The sequence below is a fragment of the Polyodon spathula genome, chromosome 6 (genome assembly GCF_017654505.1).
Source record: "Polyodon spathula isolate WHYD16114869_AA chromosome 6, ASM1765450v1, whole genome shotgun sequence".
Classification (NCBI taxonomy): Eukaryota; Metazoa; Chordata; class Actinopteri; order Acipenseriformes; family Polyodontidae; genus Polyodon; species Polyodon spathula.
The window spans coordinates 36,555,976-36,577,015 of record NC_054539.1 but is presented as its reverse complement, the minus strand read 5'-3'; the positions used below and the strand labels follow the sequence as shown (position 1 = coordinate 36,577,015).

Here is a 21,040-nt window from a genome sequence, read left to right as displayed (position 1 = left end):
CCGGCTTCTTTGTGAACTCTTTCAAAAAAGACGAAATGGCGGCGATAAATACAAAACTACTCATCAGCCCTGTGCAGAGAGTTCGCTCCAAAAGTGACACTTCTGGATTTAGGTCCAAGATACTTCGGCTCACCACCGCAAGTTCTGGTACGATACCTTTTATTTTGTTTGTATAAACTCGAATTGAAATCTTAACTGAGAGCCGACTGTTAATGAAAAATGTACCTTTTTAATTGGTAATTGCAGTTATCTGTTTTCTTGTGTAGTTAGATAGTGTGTAATTTGTTTTTATTGAGTATGACTGCATACATTAGTGCCCTAGCAACGAAACAAACGAAATTACATGTGTTGCAAATTGAAAGGCAAAGTGCTTTGAGACAGTCATGTATTAACAGGATGAGAGTACTTTGTTTTGAAAAGTTTAATAATTTCGAAAATACTCAAGGACATTTTTTTAAAATAATTGTTAAGAGATTTTGTATGTGACTCTCAAAGGCATAAAACCATTATAAACTAATTCGTTTTTTGTACAATTTCTTAAACTTTGGATGAAATTATATTAGATTTTTTCATTAACATTATATACTAAATGTGGGTCACAAACGTGTATGCAGTTTCAGGAATACGATGCCATTTTTCAGTCCTGTAGGCTATACACTTAAGAAAATAGAGAAAGGGGTTAGCAGTTCAGTTGAATAACATTTGAATATTTCAGAAGTAAACGAAATGAGGTTTTATAACATTTTATGTGACCTGTTGTCTAGTTAACTCTTAAGGAGTGTTTTTCAGTGGGACCTTACAATACTTCCTGAAAGTTTTGTTGCAAAAACCATTGATGTTTGGGCAGAATACAGTACATTGTTTTATCTGAGTGTATTAGAGATTTTTATTTTTTACACATTTTTAGCTCTTTGTCTTTCTATCATTTGAAAGTCATCAAATGTATTTTTAGTAGTAGAGACTTGAACATTTTATTTCAGGACACTAGAGAATATTAGATCTTCCCATCTCGAAATCAAATTCTGTAGAGTGGAAACGATTGTGTGCATATACATTTCTGTACTGAAAAAGTAATCGCATACACAGAATATCTTACCATCAAAGCAGTATTTTACAAACAGCAAGAACAGAATAACGCTAAAAGTCTAACTATTATAAGCAGAAATTGCAATGCCATAAACGTTTATTCTCAGGATGATTATAAGCAATAATGGACAGTTTTCTCAAAATAATTAAGTAAAATAGTAGTTCTCATTTCATTATCAGTAATGAAAAAAAACTAATTTTGTTCAGCATTATCTGCTTATATCCACTCGTTAAGACTCTAAATAGAATATAATAGATTATATATAGTATTATATAACAATATATAATATATATATAGTATAATATATACTATATTATTATATATACACACACACATATACATATATATATATTATGTATGTATATATATATATATATATATATATATATATATATATATATATATATATAGAGATAAAAAATAAATCACAGAACCATTTTGTTTAACAAAATTCAATCTACATTTTTAACTCAAAGTAGCCACCTTTTGCCGATATAACAGCCGAACACACTTGTGGCATTCTTTCTACAATGGAAATCAAATGTTGTGCACTTGCAGGTTGCTTTGCTTTCACCCTTCTTTCCAGTTCACCCCAAACCAGCTCAATGGGGTTTAAGTCTGGAGACTGTGCTGGCCATTCCATGATTTGAAGCCTATAGTCTTGTTCTTTTCTTCTAAGGTAGTTCTGACATAGTCTGGAGGTTTGTTTTGGGTCATTATCTTGCTGTAGGATGAACCCCTGACCAACTAGACGTATACCAGAGGGTATTGCATGGCACTGCAAAATGCTGTGGTAGCCGTTTTGGTTCAGGGTGACACTCGTTGTGCAAGTCGCAGACTCTGGATCCAGCAAAAGAGCCCCAGACCATCACACTTCCTCCTCCATGTTTGACAGTTGGTGTCACACACCGAGGAACCATCCTTTCGCCTACTCGACGGCGTACAAAAACCCTGCATGATAAACTGCAGATATCAAATTTTGATTCATCAGTCCATAAGACCTTCTTCCAGTCTTCAGTAGTCCACTGGCTGTGCTTCATGGCCCAGGCAAGCCTCTTTCTTATTTTGCCATCTTAGCAATGGCTTTCTTACTGCCACTCGACCTGTCAAACCTGCAGCTCGAAGTCTTCTCTTCACAGTTGAAACTGAGACTTGCTTTCTTCGACCAGTGTTAAGCTGTGCTTGAAGCTGTTGTCCTGTGCGCCGCCTATCATGCAAGCTGTTGACTCTCAGAAACTTGTCTTCTGATTCTGTTGTGGCTTTGGATCTGCCAGACCTCTTCCTGTCAGAGTTTCCTCCAGTTTCCAAGCGCCTTTTGATGGTGTAGGAAACTGTACTCGCTGACACCTTGGCTTTCTTTGCAATTTCTCTAAAGGAAAGACCTACAATTTTAAGGGTTATAATGGTTTGACTGTCTTCTTTTGTCAATTGCCTTTTTCTCACCATTATGATAGCAATATACTACTTCCTGCCGTACAAGACTGTCCAAATAATGCTTAAGAGGGTGTAGTAACACAGTCTGTTCCAACACTGCTTTTATACAGACAGAGGGTTTGTAAGTAATCAACAAAAGTTGGGACACCTATAGGAATTGTTAGCATCAACTTTCAAGGCTTAATTTACTTCCATTGCTGCAGAACAGCTGTAAGTTGTTAACCCATTACTTGTTCCCTGAAAAAGGCCTTTTTGTATCACTCTGAAATGTACATTATTTTTCAGTTTTTGGTAACCTACACTTTTTTTTTAACCACTGGCAGTTTACCGCTTACCTTTGTACCATTTCAGGTTATTCACTGGACTTGAACTGCTTAAATTTCAATAAAAACTGGAAAAATGCAGGTGTTCTAAAACTTTTGACCAGTTTGTGTGTGTGTGTGTGTGTGTGTGTGTGTGTGTATATATATATATATATATATATTATATATATAATATATGATATATATATATATAATATTATATATATATATATATATATTATATAATATGACACTCTGTCTCATTTACAAAATTTTTCACTTTATGTAGTGATTAAAAAAACAAACAAAAAAAAAACACACAAGTAAAATATAATCCCTGCCCTGTCCAATGATATGCATTTCCAACCTGTCCGACAAAGTATGGTGCATTTTTGTCTCGTTTACTCAACGACAGGCCCACAAAGACGCTGTCCTGTCCTAAAAAATGCACCATAATTAAAATATATATCAACACTGAATTAACTGATTATTAACGATGGTGAATTACTTTGCTCAAGTACCATATTCCTGTAGCATTTACCTACGGCTGACTTGCAGCCTCCCTCAATCCCCTCCGCATTTGGGCTCCCCTGGAACATCTCCAAGATAACGGCCCCATGGTTTTCTGGCAGAGGAGGACCTCCCCCTGTCCCGCGAGCTCAAGTGAATTTCTCTTTTGCTACAAAACAAACTATTTAGTCTATTATAATTACTCTAAAATGTAAACAACAAACAATAATTTGTTGAGTAAAAAATATTTAAATCGCTGTTTTTAAGTTTTTTTTTTTTTATTTTTTTTTTATTTACTGTAGTTTTGATTTCCCCAAGAGTCCTGTTTTGTCCAAGGCTGGCAAATTGAACAATACAAAATAATGTTTTCTATCTACTATATAAAATCGTGAAATAAAACATGAGTGAAATTCACTATTTATGCTTCGGTTAATGAATTCATTTTTTGGGCTATATATCCCAGTATTTTTATGCTAATTTTATATACTAATGTTACCCAATATATTTATATACTCCATATAAAAATTAAACATTTACTTATTGACAGCTGTCAATATTTCTCCCCACGTTTTGTGTTTTAAGTAAGTGGTTAAATTTTGATTAATTCAACCAGCTATAATTTCTTCTTTTTCAAATCCGGGCACCAAGGCAGTTTCATACTCATTCATAAAACAAGAAAATAGAGTGTGCTCTGCATCACAATGATGAACAGCTGGATGCACATAATGTTAGATGTTTACATTTGATTGACTTCATATAGTTTCACACTTCTTGAAACGTACAGTTGCAAAGGATTTACAGTTTTGTTATGGTGCATTGCTGGACACTCGATTCGGGATAAAAAAGTATGCTGTTTTTAATCATACTCCAGATTCATGAAAGCACACGTTTTACTAGTTAAAAAGCAGAGCTCTGTAAGGTATTGAGAATGTACTACACAAAAAATAAATGATAAAAGAAAATCTGTGCACTTCCCAAGATTGTGTTTTGTTCATTATTATGTTATCTCTCCTATTTGTTTCATAATGCAGAGAACTGCTATTTGAACCATGTTATAGCTACATTATTATTATTATTATTATTATTATTATTATTTTTTTTTTTTTTTTTGGTGTAAGAATTTGAAACAGCAGTGGTCATTGAAATGTCTGTATAAATTAGCAATTTATACACTAAAGACATGAAAGGAGTTAGAATGTGCACCGTTGCATTTGAAAGTATTGCAATTTTAAACCTGTTCCGTCACAGTTCAGTTTCATTCTGTCTAATCTCATCCTTCCTGCTTTACTGTACTTGACAACTGTAAGTGCCCGTTCATATGAATGAGATTTGTATATTAAACATAAACGCCCTAATTAATTATGCAGTGCTTGCAGAAGCAAATTCCGCTGTAAATGTATTCTGTTTAAAAATATTGCCATTTTTGTTGCCTTGTTTTTTGCTCATGTTAACAGATCCACACTTGAGTTCACCTGTAATGATTGCACACAGCAGCTTCTGCAGCTGTTCCTAGGTGAAACAACCTCTGGGAGTATTGTACTGGAATTTGTAAACTGAAATAAAGTAGTCCTCGGACAAATATCCGAATGAAGATTTTTTTACATGTATTCTTATGCAAAAAGATAAAAGATGTCTGTGTCCATCACAGATAATTTACTGCTGCTTTGAGTGGGGGGCATGTCCTGCCGGTGCCCCATTGGCAGATGCGGTCAGGGGGGGGGGGGGGGGGGGTTCTCCTGGGGCCACCCTGACTGTCAGACCGCGCTCTGCTGAGTGTTGCTGTTCACTCTATTTGCTAAATAACAGCTATTTGTTTTTATATATATATATACCTTATATATATATATATATATATATATTATCACATTAAATATCAGTTGGGTGCTACAATGTTAAACCTCTAACTTTTTACTTTGACTTTAATCACTTTGGCAGGGATTGTCAGAATTGCTGCAAATTTGCATGTTGACATGCAATGCTGTCCAAAGTAATTACACATGTGATGTTGCATCACAATTTACGAGGCTCTAAACACCAAATACTGTTTCTTTTCTGCAAAAAACCCAAACTGGAGCGTTGAATGATGCCAGCTTGTTTGGTTAATGAGATGTGGAGATATATATATTTTTTTAAAGTTCCCTTTTTTTCCAAATAATTAACATGTGATTTTTGCTCTCATTTACAGGCTACACAGTACTGAATTTCTGCACCAAACCAAATAAGGTACAGTGCTGAGGCAGGGCCTTTCGAAGATTTTTGTAAAAAAAAAAAAAAAAAAAAAAAAAAAAAAAAGTTAATAATAATAAAGATAACAGGCTAGCATCTGGGACTTTTTAAAATCCTCTCAGCAAGGAATCCGACTCCTGAGGAGTGTGCTTTTTACACAAGCCGTGTGTGTAACTGATGTCAGGCCACTGTGGGAGCTTGTAAACAATTAAGTTCAAATTCAATAAAAAAAAAAAAAAAGGCTTTATTGGCAAGACAAAACTAAAATAAAGTTTTGCCAAAGCACTTACACAGCAAACATACATACAGATACCCGCCCCCTCTTAAATAACAAACATAACTGGAAACTCACTCTCCTAGCAGGGTTGGCAGTTTCTTTGAGTCAGGGATGTTTGGAAACTTTTACCTGAGTTGTACATTTTGGAAAATATGATTCCCTTATTTTTGAGTATTTGGTGCAGTGCAACAGGAAGTGCATCTCTGGCACAACCTCTCCCAGGCCACAGTGACGCACAACCTGTTTTCTCCGGTTGCTCTGTAATGCTTTCATATAGAAGGCATTTCTGTCAGACTGGGTGAGATGGATCCAGAATTTGGCTCTTTTTTTTATATTGGCAGCATTAGGGGGAAAACGCCCAGTAGCTATCACCGCTGTATTAATGCCGGTGGGAACTGACGTGTGGTCACATGGTCCTAGAGCAACAACCAATAAGAAGAGAGGGATTTATGATTTAGATTTTATGATTGGCTAAATAACAAAAAAAAGTAGGCGGGTGTGGAAGGGTGGGGAATTCACTGACACCGGAGACAGAAAGTTAAAGTTCTTAACACCACTTGGGTGCCCGATTTATTCTTTACCTCAAGGTGGCACTGTGGTACTGCTTCTACCAACAGTGGTATTAGCCCGAGTCTTGTTCACCTTTGGTGCACGCGCAGGTGTCAGAAATTATAATCCAAAACAGATGGTATAAAGGAAAAAGAGAAAACAAAACAAACCTACATTCCCTTGTTCCCTCAACCTGAACTATGACACAGTTCGGGGTTCTGCCCAAGTTTCTCTCCGTTTCTAAAATAAATTATTTTTGTTTGTCTTTTTGTTCTTTTCTTTATTTTGTCTTGGTCTCATTCCTCTTCAGTGGCGGTCAGACCGACAGCAGCACTAGTTTATAGGCCCAGCAATCCCCCCAAGAAGAGAGGGATTTATGATTTAGATTTTATGATTGGCTAAATAACAAAAAAAAGTAGGCGGGTGTGGAAGGGTGGGGAATTCACTGACACCGGAGACAGAAAGTTAAAGTTCTTAACACCACTTGGGTGCCCGATTTATTCTTTACCTCAAGGTTTATAGGCCCAGCAATCCCCCCAAGGGGCTGCTGCCCTCTTCCTGCAGCACCATGCATATGTCAGACGGTTAGCCCAGATCTCCCGTCACAGCGGTTTAAAGCGGCAGTTGAGCTGGTGAAAGGGGAATGAAAAATACAGTACGTACTAAAAAAAAACAAAAAAAACAAGTACTTAGAAAGGCCAAGAGAGAAATAGAAATAAACATTGCTAAGGGAGCTAAAACCAATTCCAAAATGTTTTTCCAATATTACAACAGCAAGAGAACATTCAAAGAGGAGATTAAATGTTTAAGAGATACAAATGGCAAAATCGTAGATGAAGAAAAAAAAATAGCAAATATATTAAATGATTACTTTTCACAAGTTTTTACAAAGGAAGATACTGACAACATGCCCCACATGTCATCCAGTTCCTGTCCAGTTTTAAATAACTTTAGCATAACTGAGGCAGAGGTGTTAAAGGGACTAGGAGCTCTTAAAATAAACAAATCCCCTGGGCCGGATGAGATCCTCCCAGTAGTACTCAAAGAAATGAAAGAAGTAATTTACAAACCGTTAACCAAGATCATGCAGCAGTCTCTTGACACAGGGGTGGTACCGACAGACTGGAAAATTGCAAACGTAATACCCATCCACAAAAAGGGAAACAAAACTGAACCAGGTAACTACAGACCAGTAAGCCTGACTTCTATTATATGCAAACTTATGGAAACTATAATAAGATCCAAAATGGAAAATTACCTATATGGTAACAGGGTACTGGGAGACAGTCAGCATGGTTTTAGGAAAGGGAGATCGTGCCTAACTAACTTGCTTGATTTTTTTGAGGATGCAACATCCATAATGGATAATTGCAAAGCATATGACATGGTTTATTTAGATTTCCAGAAAGCTTTTGACAAAGTCCCGCACAAAAGATTAATTCTCAAACTGAACGCAGTTGGGATTCAAGGAAACGCATGTACATGGATTAGGGAGTGGTTAACATGTAGAAAACAGAAAGTACTGATTAGAGGAGAAACCTCAGAATGGAGTGTGGTAACCAGCGGTGTACCACAGGGATCAGTATTAGGTCCTCTGCTATTCCTAATCTACATTAATGATTTAGATTCTGGTATAGTAAGCAAACTTGTTAAATTTGCAGACGACACAAAAGTAGGAGGAGTGGCAAACACTGTTGCAGCAGCAAAGGTCATTCAAAATGATCTAGACAAGATTCAGAACTGGGCAGACACATGGCAAATGACATTTAATAGAGAAAAGTGTAAGGTACTGCACGCAGGAAATAAAAATGTACATTATAAATATCATATGGGAGATATTGAAATTGGAGAAGGAATCTATGAAAAAGACCTAGGAGTTTTTGTTGACTCAGAAATGTCTTCATCTAGGCAATGTGGGGAAGCTATGAAAAAGGCTAACAAGATGCTCGGATACATTGTGAAAAGTGTTGAATTTAAATCAAGGGAAGTAATGTTAAAACTGTACAATGCACTAGTAAGACCTCATCTTGAATATTGTGTTCAGTTCTGGTCACCTCGCTATAAAAAAGATATTGCTGCTCTAGAAAGAGTGCAAAGAAGAGCGACCAGAATTATTCCGGGCTTAAAAGGCATGTCATATGCAGACAGGCTAAAAGAATTGAATCTGTTCAGTCTTGAACAAAGAAGACTACGTGGCGACCTAATTCAAGCATTCAAAATTCTAAAAGGTATTGACAGTGTCGACCCAAGGGACTTTTTCAGCCTGAAAAAAGAAACAAGGACCAGGGGTCACAAATGGAGATTAGAAAAAGGGGCATTCAGAACAGAAAATAGGAGACACTTTTTTTACACAGAGAATTGTGAGGGTCTGGAATCAACTCCCCAGTAATGTTGTTGAAGCTGACACCCTGGGGTCCTTCAAGAAGCTGCTTGATGAGATTTTGGGATCAATAAGCTACTAACAACCAAACGAGCAAGATGGGCCGAATGGCCTCCTCTCGTTTGTAAACTTTCTTATGTTCTTACTGCAATTTTATAATAAAGATATAAACAAAACACGGTGGAATTATACAGAGGCAGCTGGCGGGCCACTCCTTCGGACCCCGAAGGCCACTTTTGGCCCGTGGGACATAGAATGAGGAATGCTGGAATAAACTAAGAATAAAAAGTTTCGGATACCGGTTTACTCAACCTCTAATTACTCAATGGTGACAGGTCCTTGGAACGTATCAGCAGCAACCACACATAGGGACACACTGATAAATACAGCAACGGTAACAGCGAAGAAACATCTAAGGCAGCGTTCCAGTCAAAGTACAGTATTATTATTATAATCTGGAAAGACATTTTAAAACAGTGCACAGCGATTATTCAATCCACTTTCCGATGAGATCTACAATTACAGAATAGAAAGTAAAGAAACTGAAAACACCCCTGAGTAATCGGGAGCAGTTGTTAACTCGGGCAACTGGGCAGGAATCGGTAGTTATTAAAGAGTCTTTTCGAATGATATGGGTTTTACTCAAACATAAGAAAGCTTTGATGTGGAAATTGTAAAGGAGTGCTTCATTGAATCTGCTAAAATTATTTACACTAACTTTCCAAACAAATAAAAAATATTGAAAGAGATCAGTCTCTTGCAGCTATTGGACAGTACAGCTACAAGGCGATGCGAGGCTCTTGGTTCTGATGTATTTGAACAGCTGATAACTGACCTGAACGAGGCACCTTGCTTCAGTATAGCACTGGATGAAACAACCAATGTCTTCAGGAGGTGTTTCAGGAGGAGATGATTTGTTTACTGCCTCTTGAAGGCCACACGTGGGGGCAAGATGTATGTGTAGAAGCTGACAGATTTCTATGCTGTTGGAGAATTTTAATTTTTACACTTGCTAAAACCATGCAAGGCTTTTATTGGTTGTTTGGTAACCAAATTAATACACTTATCATATATAATCATAGACACAGGCAATTTTTCGTTAAATTTAGTAAACATACTTGTTCAATAAAATTGCTTCTGGTGAACAAGGCACACTGTCAGTCACATTCATGCTGAAATGTTGCTGCAGTTTACTTCAGTATCCAGTGCATTTTTACTACAACGAGCAGTTTAAAAGATGCCGAAAACTAGAAATCATACCTAATTATCGGGTTAATGAGTTTGACACTGTCCATCTAGGTGATAGACTAACTTGAAATAAATTTTAGCCTTTTATTTTAATTGAGTAATAACGCTGATATGAATCCGTTCCTTACAATGGCCTCCTCTATCTGTGCACTCGTCATCAGCCATTGCCTGGTATGTTGCCTGTGCTTTACCAATCAGGCATGGTCCCAATTGGCTTGCCCAAAACTGTCAGGGCCATGACACGGTGGTAGCCAGCCGCTCAAATGCCACCAAATATGCTTCTGGGTCATCCTCCACCATCATTCTATGCGTCCTCACTTTTGGGGCCATCATAACGGATGCTGCTACTGTTGTGGGCGGTATCGCTAGCCTGACTCTCTCGATCAGCGCGGTGTACCGCTCCTCTCTCCGTCTCTCCTCAGACTCCCGTCTGCTGTCCAGCTGCTCCAGCAGCACCAACAGTGCTGCATAGTCCATCCCACTTCTAAAACCATGTGTGGCAAAGTGGTGAGTGTAGTGCAGTACAAACACACAGACAATTACTTTCAGGTGCAGGGGTGTTTACTGGTAATGATAACAATGTCCAGAGCCCTAAGGCAAACACCTGTAAATAATAATAAATGCTGGAGTGATACAGCGGGTTTGACCCGTAACCAAAAGTCCAGGTTTTCACTCTCAAAGTAACACCCACACTAAACACAAAACACAAACACAAGACAGTGAGTGAAATTAAGTGCTAGTGGTGATTACATTACTGTAATGCTGGGGTGAAAAGTGTTGTCCGGGTTAATGCTGACTTGTACTCCAGCTCCGGATCGTGTTACTGTAGTCTAAAAGACAAACAACAGTTACAGCCCACACTTTACAAACACAAAACAAACACTCATGGTTCTCAGCAACTGTTACTCATTTCAAGGTTATCTCCAACCGTTTTAAAAAAAGAAAAGATCACTTACACTACGCCTCCTAATTATACCCTCGCCTATGACCCCTAGGTTAACGGCCGCATCCGCTCCTCCAATCCTCGGATGCCACGCTGTCTCCTGTCCGAGTCGTTGAGCTTGGGTGCCGTAGCTCAACCCCCTTCCTAAATGACAGACTTCCACATACCCTAGGAATAAATTGTTGTGCCACTTAGTTAAGGGTACTTGATTCCTTTTACATAGAGCCCTCACAGGTCGGGAGGGAGATGTAACACCAAGAATCGTTCGATCTCTGTCACACTGACATATCAGCAATTCAAATGGAAGGGAGGTACCTCACGCTGTCTGTGTCTGTCTCGGGCACACCTCTCCTGAGTACTCTGCAGTGGCTGTCCTCAGTCTTTTTTCGCCAGAGTATTTTTACTAGATTTTCACGTATTTCAAACCTAAAATGTTATTAGATCTAAGTCCTAATAATAGATAAAGATACTCCGATTAAACAAATTTACATTTATTTATCCACGAATGATTCAACATTCAATATCAATGTGTGAAAAAGTATGTGAACCTTTAGATTCAGTAACTGGTGGCACTCCCTCGGGCAGCAATGACTTCAACTAAGCGTTTCCTGTAACTGTTGGTCAGTCTCTCACATTGGTTTTGAGGAATTTTGGCCCATACCTCCTTACAGAACTGCTTCAACTCTGTGACATTTGAGGGCTTCCTTGCATGGGCAGCTCACTTCAGGTCCTGCCACAACATTTCAATGGGGTTTATGTCCGGACTTTGACTAGTCCATTCTAAAACGCAGAATTTCTTCTTTTGCAGCCATTCTTTTGTAGATCTGCTTGTATGTTTAGGATCATGGTCTTGTTGCATGACCCACTTTCGTTTCAGCTTCAGCTCACGGACGGATGGCCTGACATTCTCCTCTAGAATCTTCTGATACAATGCATAGGTAAGTCAAAAAGTTCTACCTTTGACAAGTCTGTCCAGAGAACATTGTTCCAGAAGTCTTGTGGAGCATCTCTGTGCTCTTTGGCGAACTTCAGATGGGCAGCAATGTTCTTTTTAGAGAGCAGTGGTTTCCTGCTGGCTATCCTTCTATGAACACCATTCTTGTTCAGTCTTTTTCTGATAGATGAGTTGTGAACACTTGCATCAGCCAAGGTGAGAGTGGCCGCAGATCCTTGGATGTTTCTCTGGGGTTCTTTGTGACTTCCTTGATGACTTTCCGGTTTGTTCTTGGAGAGATTTTGGTAGGACGACCGCTCCTGGGTAGACTGTTTGACAGTGGATTGGTGGAGCCCCAAATCCTTAGAAATGCTTTTGTAACCGTTTCTAGACTGACGAGCATGAATAACTGTTTTTCTGAGGGCCTCAGAGATTTCTTTTGATACTTATTATATATATATATATATATATATATATATATATATATATATATATATATATATCTCGCTAGTCGCGTCGCCACCCCCAAAAGTTATATATATATTATATATATATATATATATAATCGTCAATCTTTTTACAACACATGAGATCAATTAAATACCGACAGAGTAACCTTTTGAATATTCTAACGATTAATAATATCCCCATAATACCCCCTCCCATCTGCTTCCCCAAAAAAGTGAATTAAGAACTCAACATACTCATAATGGGACCGCTGAGCGAAAAATGTTTCATACAGTATAGTCACGATGCCCCCTCCGTTCCATTCTTGCATGAAATTTCAAACATATCCATGAACATTATCAGATAGCCTTAAAACATCCAATACCATCTATTTGTCCTTTAGATTAGTGTCCAGAATAATTCTGGGTTTAAAAGGCATGTTATATGCAGATATGCTAAAAGAATTTAATCTATTCAGTCTTGAACAAAGACGACTACGTGGCGACCTGATTCAAGCATTCAAAATTCTAAAAGGTATTGACAATATAGACCCAAGGGACCTTTTCAAACTGAAAAAAGAAACAAGGTTGATTAGATTCTGGGATCAATAAGCTACTAACAACCAAAAGAGCAAGGTGAGCCGAATGGCCTCCTCTCGTTTGTAAACTTTGCTTTCTTATGTTTCCTGGCTGGTCTAATTTTGTGGCCTGTATTTTGTTGCTCAGGGTCCAAAGGTGGCTGGCCATCCACCTCCGGGTTTGTTTTTTCAGCTTTTTTCGAAGTTTTGGGATCAGTCATTGCAGCTGAATTACACTACCTGTTGTATGAGATGTGCTGTTCATTTTAATTAGTTTTATTAAGATAAATACTCATAAATAAGGCTATAAATCCAAGAACAGAGAGGAGCTTACCAATAACATGTCTACTCCATGTGATGCTCACTCACGCCCCCGAGAGAACACATTTTAACCTAAATATAATTGCACATAAAAATAAATTGCACTATAAATGCATGATTAGTCACATATACAGTGTAATACATTTATTCATTTTATTTTAATATTTGTACCACGAAAAACAATAATATACAGTTTGCGGCATTTGGAAATGTAACTTTACCGTACCACCCTTTGTAAACAAGGTAGTAATAATTCACACCAAGGTGTCTCACGGTGCTGCACAATATGAAAAAACTAAACCATGAACAATAATAACAAAACAAAACCAACGATAAATAGTCAATTAAAAAAAAAACAATTCCTAAGATCATAAAAACAATAATTACAAAAACATTAAAAGTTTTAAGAATAAGTCCACAGGATCATTGTAAAAAAGCTGCAGAGAACAAATGTGTCTTAGGAGTGGATTTAAAATTCAGCACTTATGCGGCGTCTCGAATGCAGCTGGGCTGAGAGAAGGGGCAACTCCCAGAAGAGTAACACATCTTGGAATCAAAGGCTTTAGAAGTCCAGATGCATAAGGACCAGGGTGATATGTTTGGTCGTCCGTGAGTCTGTCAGATCCCTTGCCACTGCACTTTGCACCATCTTAAGATGACTCAGAGAACGAGTAGGAAGACTGGCAAAAAGAGCATTGCAATGGAGAGGCTACAAAGGCATAGCAAGGTAAAACTAACCACTATGATTAAATAATAATAGATAATAACAAAAATACAGTCTATTATATTTATTAAATTATTAAAAAGTGTTATTAGAACAATGTGATTTTCTGTCTGCAGCAAAAAAAAAAAGCTTCATCATAGCTGCTAGTTTACAATTGATTGAAAATCCTATTGTCTTACAGGTAATCCATATAAATGGAATAAAACATTCACATGTAGTTTGAAAATGCACATTGTTTATGTACATTGAATTGATGCTGCTTGTGATACTCATTGTCTTAAAACTACCTTCGAACTCCTGGCAAGCGGACAAACCTTTGAACACAGCCCTAGCATATAACAACACAAGCACGGTGCTCTCTTCTCTAAGAAAGCAAGGAGACTGTGAATAAACTTTATGAACACATTGTGAACAAGTTACTGAACAAACAGCACAGTCAGCTTTACACACATAGGCTACCAGATAGGTTTTAGTAAAATGTTTACACAATACTGGAAGCAGTACTTCTTTCTGGGGTTGTTTATGCTGTCTTTCAGTGTGGATTGCACAGACTTTAATTAGGCCAGTTGGAGTCTCACAACAGCCTGCTCTAAATTTAGTGGTTGACATTTGTGGTTTATGAAGTGGTGGTGGAGGTTGGGGGGAGGGTTAAACAATTCGCAAAAATCCAAGAGCAAAGGTATGTGATGTACTTGATGCACAATAATATATCATTCATTATAGCTTTTAATATATAGGTAGGGACATGGGGTTATGGGAGTCTTCTTTATACTAAGTCAAGAGAATCCCCATTTGGAAGATCTAGCTTTCTGTTTAAGGGGACAACCCCTTTTTGCAGGCATATGTGTCTCGTTTAAATAAAAACACAGATCAGATTCATATCTCACTTCCTGTGAATAACCTATCAAAAAAACTAGCTCTAGGCAACATTTAAAATGGTCTGAAAAGTAACTAATAAAATTAACAAACAAAAATGATATGGAAGTAAAACTTTAAAGATGTATTGGTTCTCCATCTGATACACTTTCATGGATGGACCAAATCACTGAATTATCAGTCCAAGTATGCTTTAAAATAAAATGTGTCCAACACAACATATTGAGACCTGTATGATGAATAGATGTGCATGGTGTGGTTCATTTATGGAATTCCTTTTTTAGCTACAATACCTTTTTAAGTAACAATATCCATGTTCATATTCATTTGGAATTGGAATTAACAAGATATAACCACTATCAACATCTTCCCAACTTAAATATATCTTAGCTCATCTTCTCTATTTACTAACTATAACTGTGGCCATAGGCACCGGAGGCGGGTGGGCCAATGGACCACTGCCCACACACTTTTAAAACAGGGGGGCCCTGCCCACCCACTTTTTACAGTGAGAGCGAAAAAAAAAAAAAAACTTTAAAAAATAAAATGCACTTAATCTCATTGCTCTTCCAAAACACAGTGACACAAATAAGTCAAATACATCCACAAATTAAGCATTTTAATGAATCCTATGTGACAAACTTCACGATGCCATACGTTGGGATTGATTAAACCGGCTTCTGTACTACTAGGTCTGGGTGCAAGTTAAAGCACAAGATGTTGCTTATAAATATCAATTCGAACTTCCGTATATTCGCGGGTGCTGGAAAGACAATACAATATTTTCAAAAAGGGGTGTTTAACTCTCTGACAAATGTAGTGATTTTTATAGAAATGTACTTTTTAAATGGATAAAAGTATATATATAAAAACATTTTAAAGTTGCTTTCCCTCATTTTTTTTCGAATACGCAAGCCGAGCTAACTAACAATCTTTGTTTTTTTTGTGCTGAAAGAAATGAAGAGGGTGGCATGTCTAAGAAGAAAAATCTTTGTCTGAAGAGAGTGATTCTGCTCCAGTTGAACAGAATACCATAACAAACCCTTCACTTTGTCTACCACCAAAACAGTAGGTAACCCGTTGGCTGTAGATTGTGAGCTACCTTGTTGCAGCATATCACCTGAAGCAAATAGATTACCCACAACTAATAGATTACAACAAACTGCTCACGTATATGGATCTGGCGGGAAATCAGGGTTGACATTTTTCAATTTTGACTGGTACAAACATAGATTGATGCTTGTGCTTTATGTAAACAGAAAGAAAGCCTTCTGCACTCTGTGTAGATTTGCTACAGTCAAGAAACTGAACTTTTCGAAATGCAGAGATGATGGGTTTATTTCATTTGGCATGAATAATTGGAAGGATTGTCCAGCAAGACTTAATGACCACGAGAAATCGAATTATCACAGGGAATCAGTTTATAAAGTACATGCTTACACTTGTAATGTGAATGTGGATGTTCAGTTGCAATGACAGAAAGAAGCCAAGCAAGCTACAAATCACTCTTGTTTTTTAGAACAACTGAAGTGTTTCCAGTATCTTATGAGACAAGGGCTGGCAGTTAGGGGTCATTCAGATGATCAAAGCAACTTGCAGAAGCTACACAAGCTTGTTTCAACAAACAACAAAGGAATGGAGCAATGGCTGAATAAGAAATGCCACTATAATGCACATGATATTATCAATGAGCAGATTGTAGAAATGTACCACCAGGCCTTTTCTAGCTTGTGTTTGGCGTCCGTTATGTTGATGATACAGACAAGGTTGCAGAAGAGTTTGTTGGACTCTATGATTACTCGAAGACCGATGCAATGTTTCTTGTTAACACAATAAAAGACATACTGTTAAGAATGGGGTTAGACCTGAAAAACATCCGTGGACAGACATATGATGGCACCAGTGTCCTACAAAGTAAATCGGCTGGTGTAGTTACCCTAATGAAGAAAGAAAATCCCAAAGCATTATCGATTCATTGCTTAAATCACAGCCTAAACCTTATTTTGCAAGAAGCCACAAAGAGTTGCTTAATGGTTAGAAGTGCGTTTTGAAGCAGTTCATGAAGTCCACAACACAATCAATGCCTCTTCAAAAAGAATGGCCTTATTTTAAACCATGCAGGCATCATTCCCACTAGACAGCCACGAGTCCTTGAAACCTTTGTGTCAAACCCGGTGGACAGCAAGAACACCAGCTATTAGGTCAATGCTGGAAAATTATCAAGCAATCCTCAATACTCTCGACGCTATTGTTATTGAAGGTGGAGAAGCGGAAGCAGTGAAAAAAGCTCCAGGACTGATTTCTCTTATGGAAAAATTCAACACCTTTGGTCTGAAAGTTTGCCTTCAAGTTTTTTTTGCCAGTGAGGAGGTAGCTGGAGCATTACAATCAAAGACTGTTACTGCTGAGACTGCCGTGCCTTCGAGAAAACTTAACTTAAACTTAATAGAATGCACTCTGACACCTACTTTGCTGAACTGTATGCAGATGCTTCAAAAGATCTAACCAACCCGCCATCCCTGCCAAAACAGATTCAACGGCTACCGAGACGCATTGATAATGGAAGTGTACCACATGTGTTTACATCTCCTGAAGGATACTTTCGGCAACAATTCTTTCAGCTGCTAGACATTCTTAACTGTGAGCTGGATAGGAGGTTTAATTGGGAAACTCTGAAAGTACTTAAGCAAATTGACAATATTGTGATCTCAGATGCCAATGGAGATTTTGTTGAAATTCCGAATGAAATCTGCAGTTTATCTTCTGGTGACTTTGATTTTGATTGTCTCCATATTGACCTGAGTATGCTTAAAGATTTGCTGAAAACATTCATTCAGAAGCATGAACAAAGTGACGAAACTGTCCACTATTGTGAACATGCTTGGAGCTGCTAAGGGGTCATGGCAACTCCTTGCAGAAGTTGATAAACTCATTCGCCTCTATTTGATAATCCCTACTGCAGAGCAAAGTTTTTCAGCAATGCGAGGAGTTAAAACATACCTGAGATCTACTATGACACAAAAGTGCATGAATAATTTAATGTTTCTACACATACATAAAGACATTACTGATGCTTTGGACCTTGTACAAGTTGCCAAGTCTTCTTTTGGATTTAGTGATACCAGGAATAGCTTTTTTGGAAAATGGGATTAACTGAATTGGACTGCTGAACATTTTTAAACTTTTGTTGCATGTATATAGTTCCCACTAGTTCTGCATTTTTTTGAGTGTTCTGTAAATACCGAAGATTACCCCACCTACCGACAAGACAGAAGACTAGCTGATTAAACAATGAACTAAGCTAGACTTCTGCGTTACTGTAAGCTACCTTTACAATATGTTTAATGCTTGATTTGCTTTGAAAATTACTTTGGTTAAATATAGTATTGTTTTATGTTATTAATACAAAGGGACCTCTGATGTGGACACATGCGTATTGTTTTTATTTGTTAAAAGGTGTCTAAAATAGTCTCTTGTATTTCTTTCCTAATTTAAATATAAGCTGTGCATAGATGGTTGAACTATTCGGCACAGTTTTTTTTCTTCTATTAAAACAAAACGATGTTTTTGTTATTTTGAAGAATCAATACATCGATTAGGCTACAGTTAAAAGATGACGACGTGACTAATCTAAAGAAAAAAGTTTGCCAAATACACCAGTGGTGCAAGTGAGAATGTGATTTTTCTTTCCAACGAGGTGACAGAAGTTATTTGATGTAGTAGCTATACTCAGTTCTGTCATTTTGTGTAGTAGTGAGTGCTGATCAATGATATTTTGAAGTGACACTGCAGCAGGTAGCTATTATAACGTGGTAGTTAACTCACTCAGAAATTTTTCGTTTGGTTGGCCTCCCCACTTGTGCAGTCCTTCCCGCGCCTCTGAAAAATACTTTATCATACTTAAAGTTGGTGACACCAAGTGCTGCTGGTCGAATATATGGTAAGTTTAAGTTTTGCCTCAGAGCTTCAGTTATATAGGGTGCTATGTGCAAAGATATACACACATTAAGCACACCCCTATGTACCGATTCAGCACTGAGTTGCTCATTTGATGTCACTAGGTCATGTGATTACCATTAACACCCAGAGACAATGGATCGAACCCTTAAGCAAAGCGATTTTTTTTTTTAATCAGACATTGAAATAAAATCTGACAATTAGGTGTTCTAATTAAATCTTTAAAACCACTGATCTCATCTTCCATAGTTATATAGATCCCAAATAATAATTTTACATTTTTTCAATTAATTCTGTACAACGTTAAACGGCATGTAACATTTTTGTTCGATGGCATTGGGCATACAGGTAAAGAAGCCTTTACTTACTTGCTTTACTGTATCTTATATCTAGAGGGGGGCGAGCTGCTGTTATAGGGTTAAAAAAAAAAAAAAAAAAAGGATTTAAGTTAATACTGCATCCCCTCAAAGAAAAAGACATTAAAAAATGTGAAAGTCCTAATTAAAATGAGGATACTGGCGATTCCAACTCATTGTAAAACAGTGTTATGCTGTTTGTGTTCTCTGCTTTGTACAGTATAAGTTTGGATATACTGTAAAAGTTATGCCTGTAAGTAACAAGGCCTTACCTTCCAGTGACTATCCAGCTGTGCTGAAGTAGGAGAGGGGGGAGCTCAGACTAGTAAGTTAGTTCTGTTCAATTATCTAATGTTTTGTTCTATGCATATTATTTTTATTCGTAAATTTTTGCTATAAAAGTCTGTGTAATATTTTTTGATGTTTTCAGCAGTTTATTTGAGACCATTTTTAAATTTGTGTAGGATTTCTATCTTTTCAAGGTAGGCCCTTTAGCTCCGTTGCGACCAAAGGTTATTTCAATTAGAATGTTGGTAATCATGGTTTTGTTACGTGTTGAACATAAGTGGTTTCGCTAAATTAGACATTTCTCAATGGCATAAAAAGTCTTTTTTTTTTTTTTTAAAGCATAAAGGTCAATTTTCCCCATTCTCTGCTTCAATTGAAAAAAATAAAAATAAGCTATTTTTTAAAATAAACGACGATATTCATTGTTGATTTGACAAAAAAAATTAAATCGAATAATAGCAGGCCTAATTATAAGTAAAAGCAAGCATTCATCTATATTTATTTGTCTTTCTATAATAATAGCAAGGTACTTAAATCAATAATCAAATAGTATAAATAAAACATGTAACTAGGATAACTTTTTGAAAAAAGTGTGTGTATGTATATATATATATATATATATATATATATATATATATATATATATATATATATATATATATATATATATATATATATATATTGTAAGGTAGCAGGGAGGGGGTTAAAATCCTTCCTTGCTAAAACTTGTGAGAATGCACCTTTGGGTCTAATTGTTTAATTGCTTAATGGTTTAGTAATTCCCTGCACCTGGTGGTAGTTGTAAATTATAGCCAGGTGCAGGGTATTTAAGAGAGACAGGCAGTTTGTTCGGGGCTGCTGTGTGTAGGGAGGCAGAAGTTGTGGTCTGCTTCCAAGCAGTCAAGGTAAAGTGCTGTGTTCAACTGTGTGAGTTTTGTGTTTGAGTTACAGGTAAACAGCTTAGCTGTCCTGGTTCAGTTAGGTTTCAGACTGTATAGTTGTATATAGTGCTCCAAGAAGGAGCTAGGTGTTTGTTTGTTTTGTTTAATTTTTGATTTTGTGGTTATTAAAAGTGTGCGTCAGCGCTAAGAAAATTCCATTTCTGTGTCCTGGGTCTACTTTGAAAGGGGCAACGAACATGAAAAGTGAAAGGATCTTTTACAATATATATATATATGTTCAAAATACAAAGAGTATTATGATATCACAATCAGTCATTAGCAATCGGTTTAATATATTCTCAGTGCTATGGTTAGCGCGGAATCCTGACTGAAATTTCTCGAAGATGTTACTATTTCAAAGGAAACTATTAATTTGTTTAAAAACGACTTTTTCACTTTTTCTGAACTATCCAGATTCGATTTCTTAAGTAGGTTTCACTAAGGCGTTTTTTAAAGAAGGAAACCTTCCTGATGACAAACAGCTATTAACTATACCAAGGACATAATTGGACAGCTTGCTAAACACCTCCTTCAGGAGACTGAACATAAGAACATAAGAAAGTTTACAAAAGAGAGGAGGCCATTCAGCCCATCTTGCTCGTTTGGTTGTTAGTAGCTTATTGATCCCAAAATCTCATCAAGCAGCTTCTAAACTGCTCGTTG

The 21,040-nt window shown here is 37.1% G+C and overlaps 1 protein-coding gene across 1 annotated transcript in view; it reads left to right on the top strand.

Annotated features, from left to right (window-relative positions):
- LOC121317672 (phosphatase and actin regulator 2-like) overlaps positions 1–21,040 on the top strand; it is a 130,188-nt gene continuing 109,148 nt past the window's right edge. Inside the window, exon 1 of the mRNA XM_041253835.1 lies at positions 1–147. Within this exon, the coding sequence (XP_041109769.1) occupies positions 36–147 (112 nt within the window). The 5' untranslated portion in view covers positions 1–35. The remainder of the gene's footprint in view (positions 148–21,040) is intronic.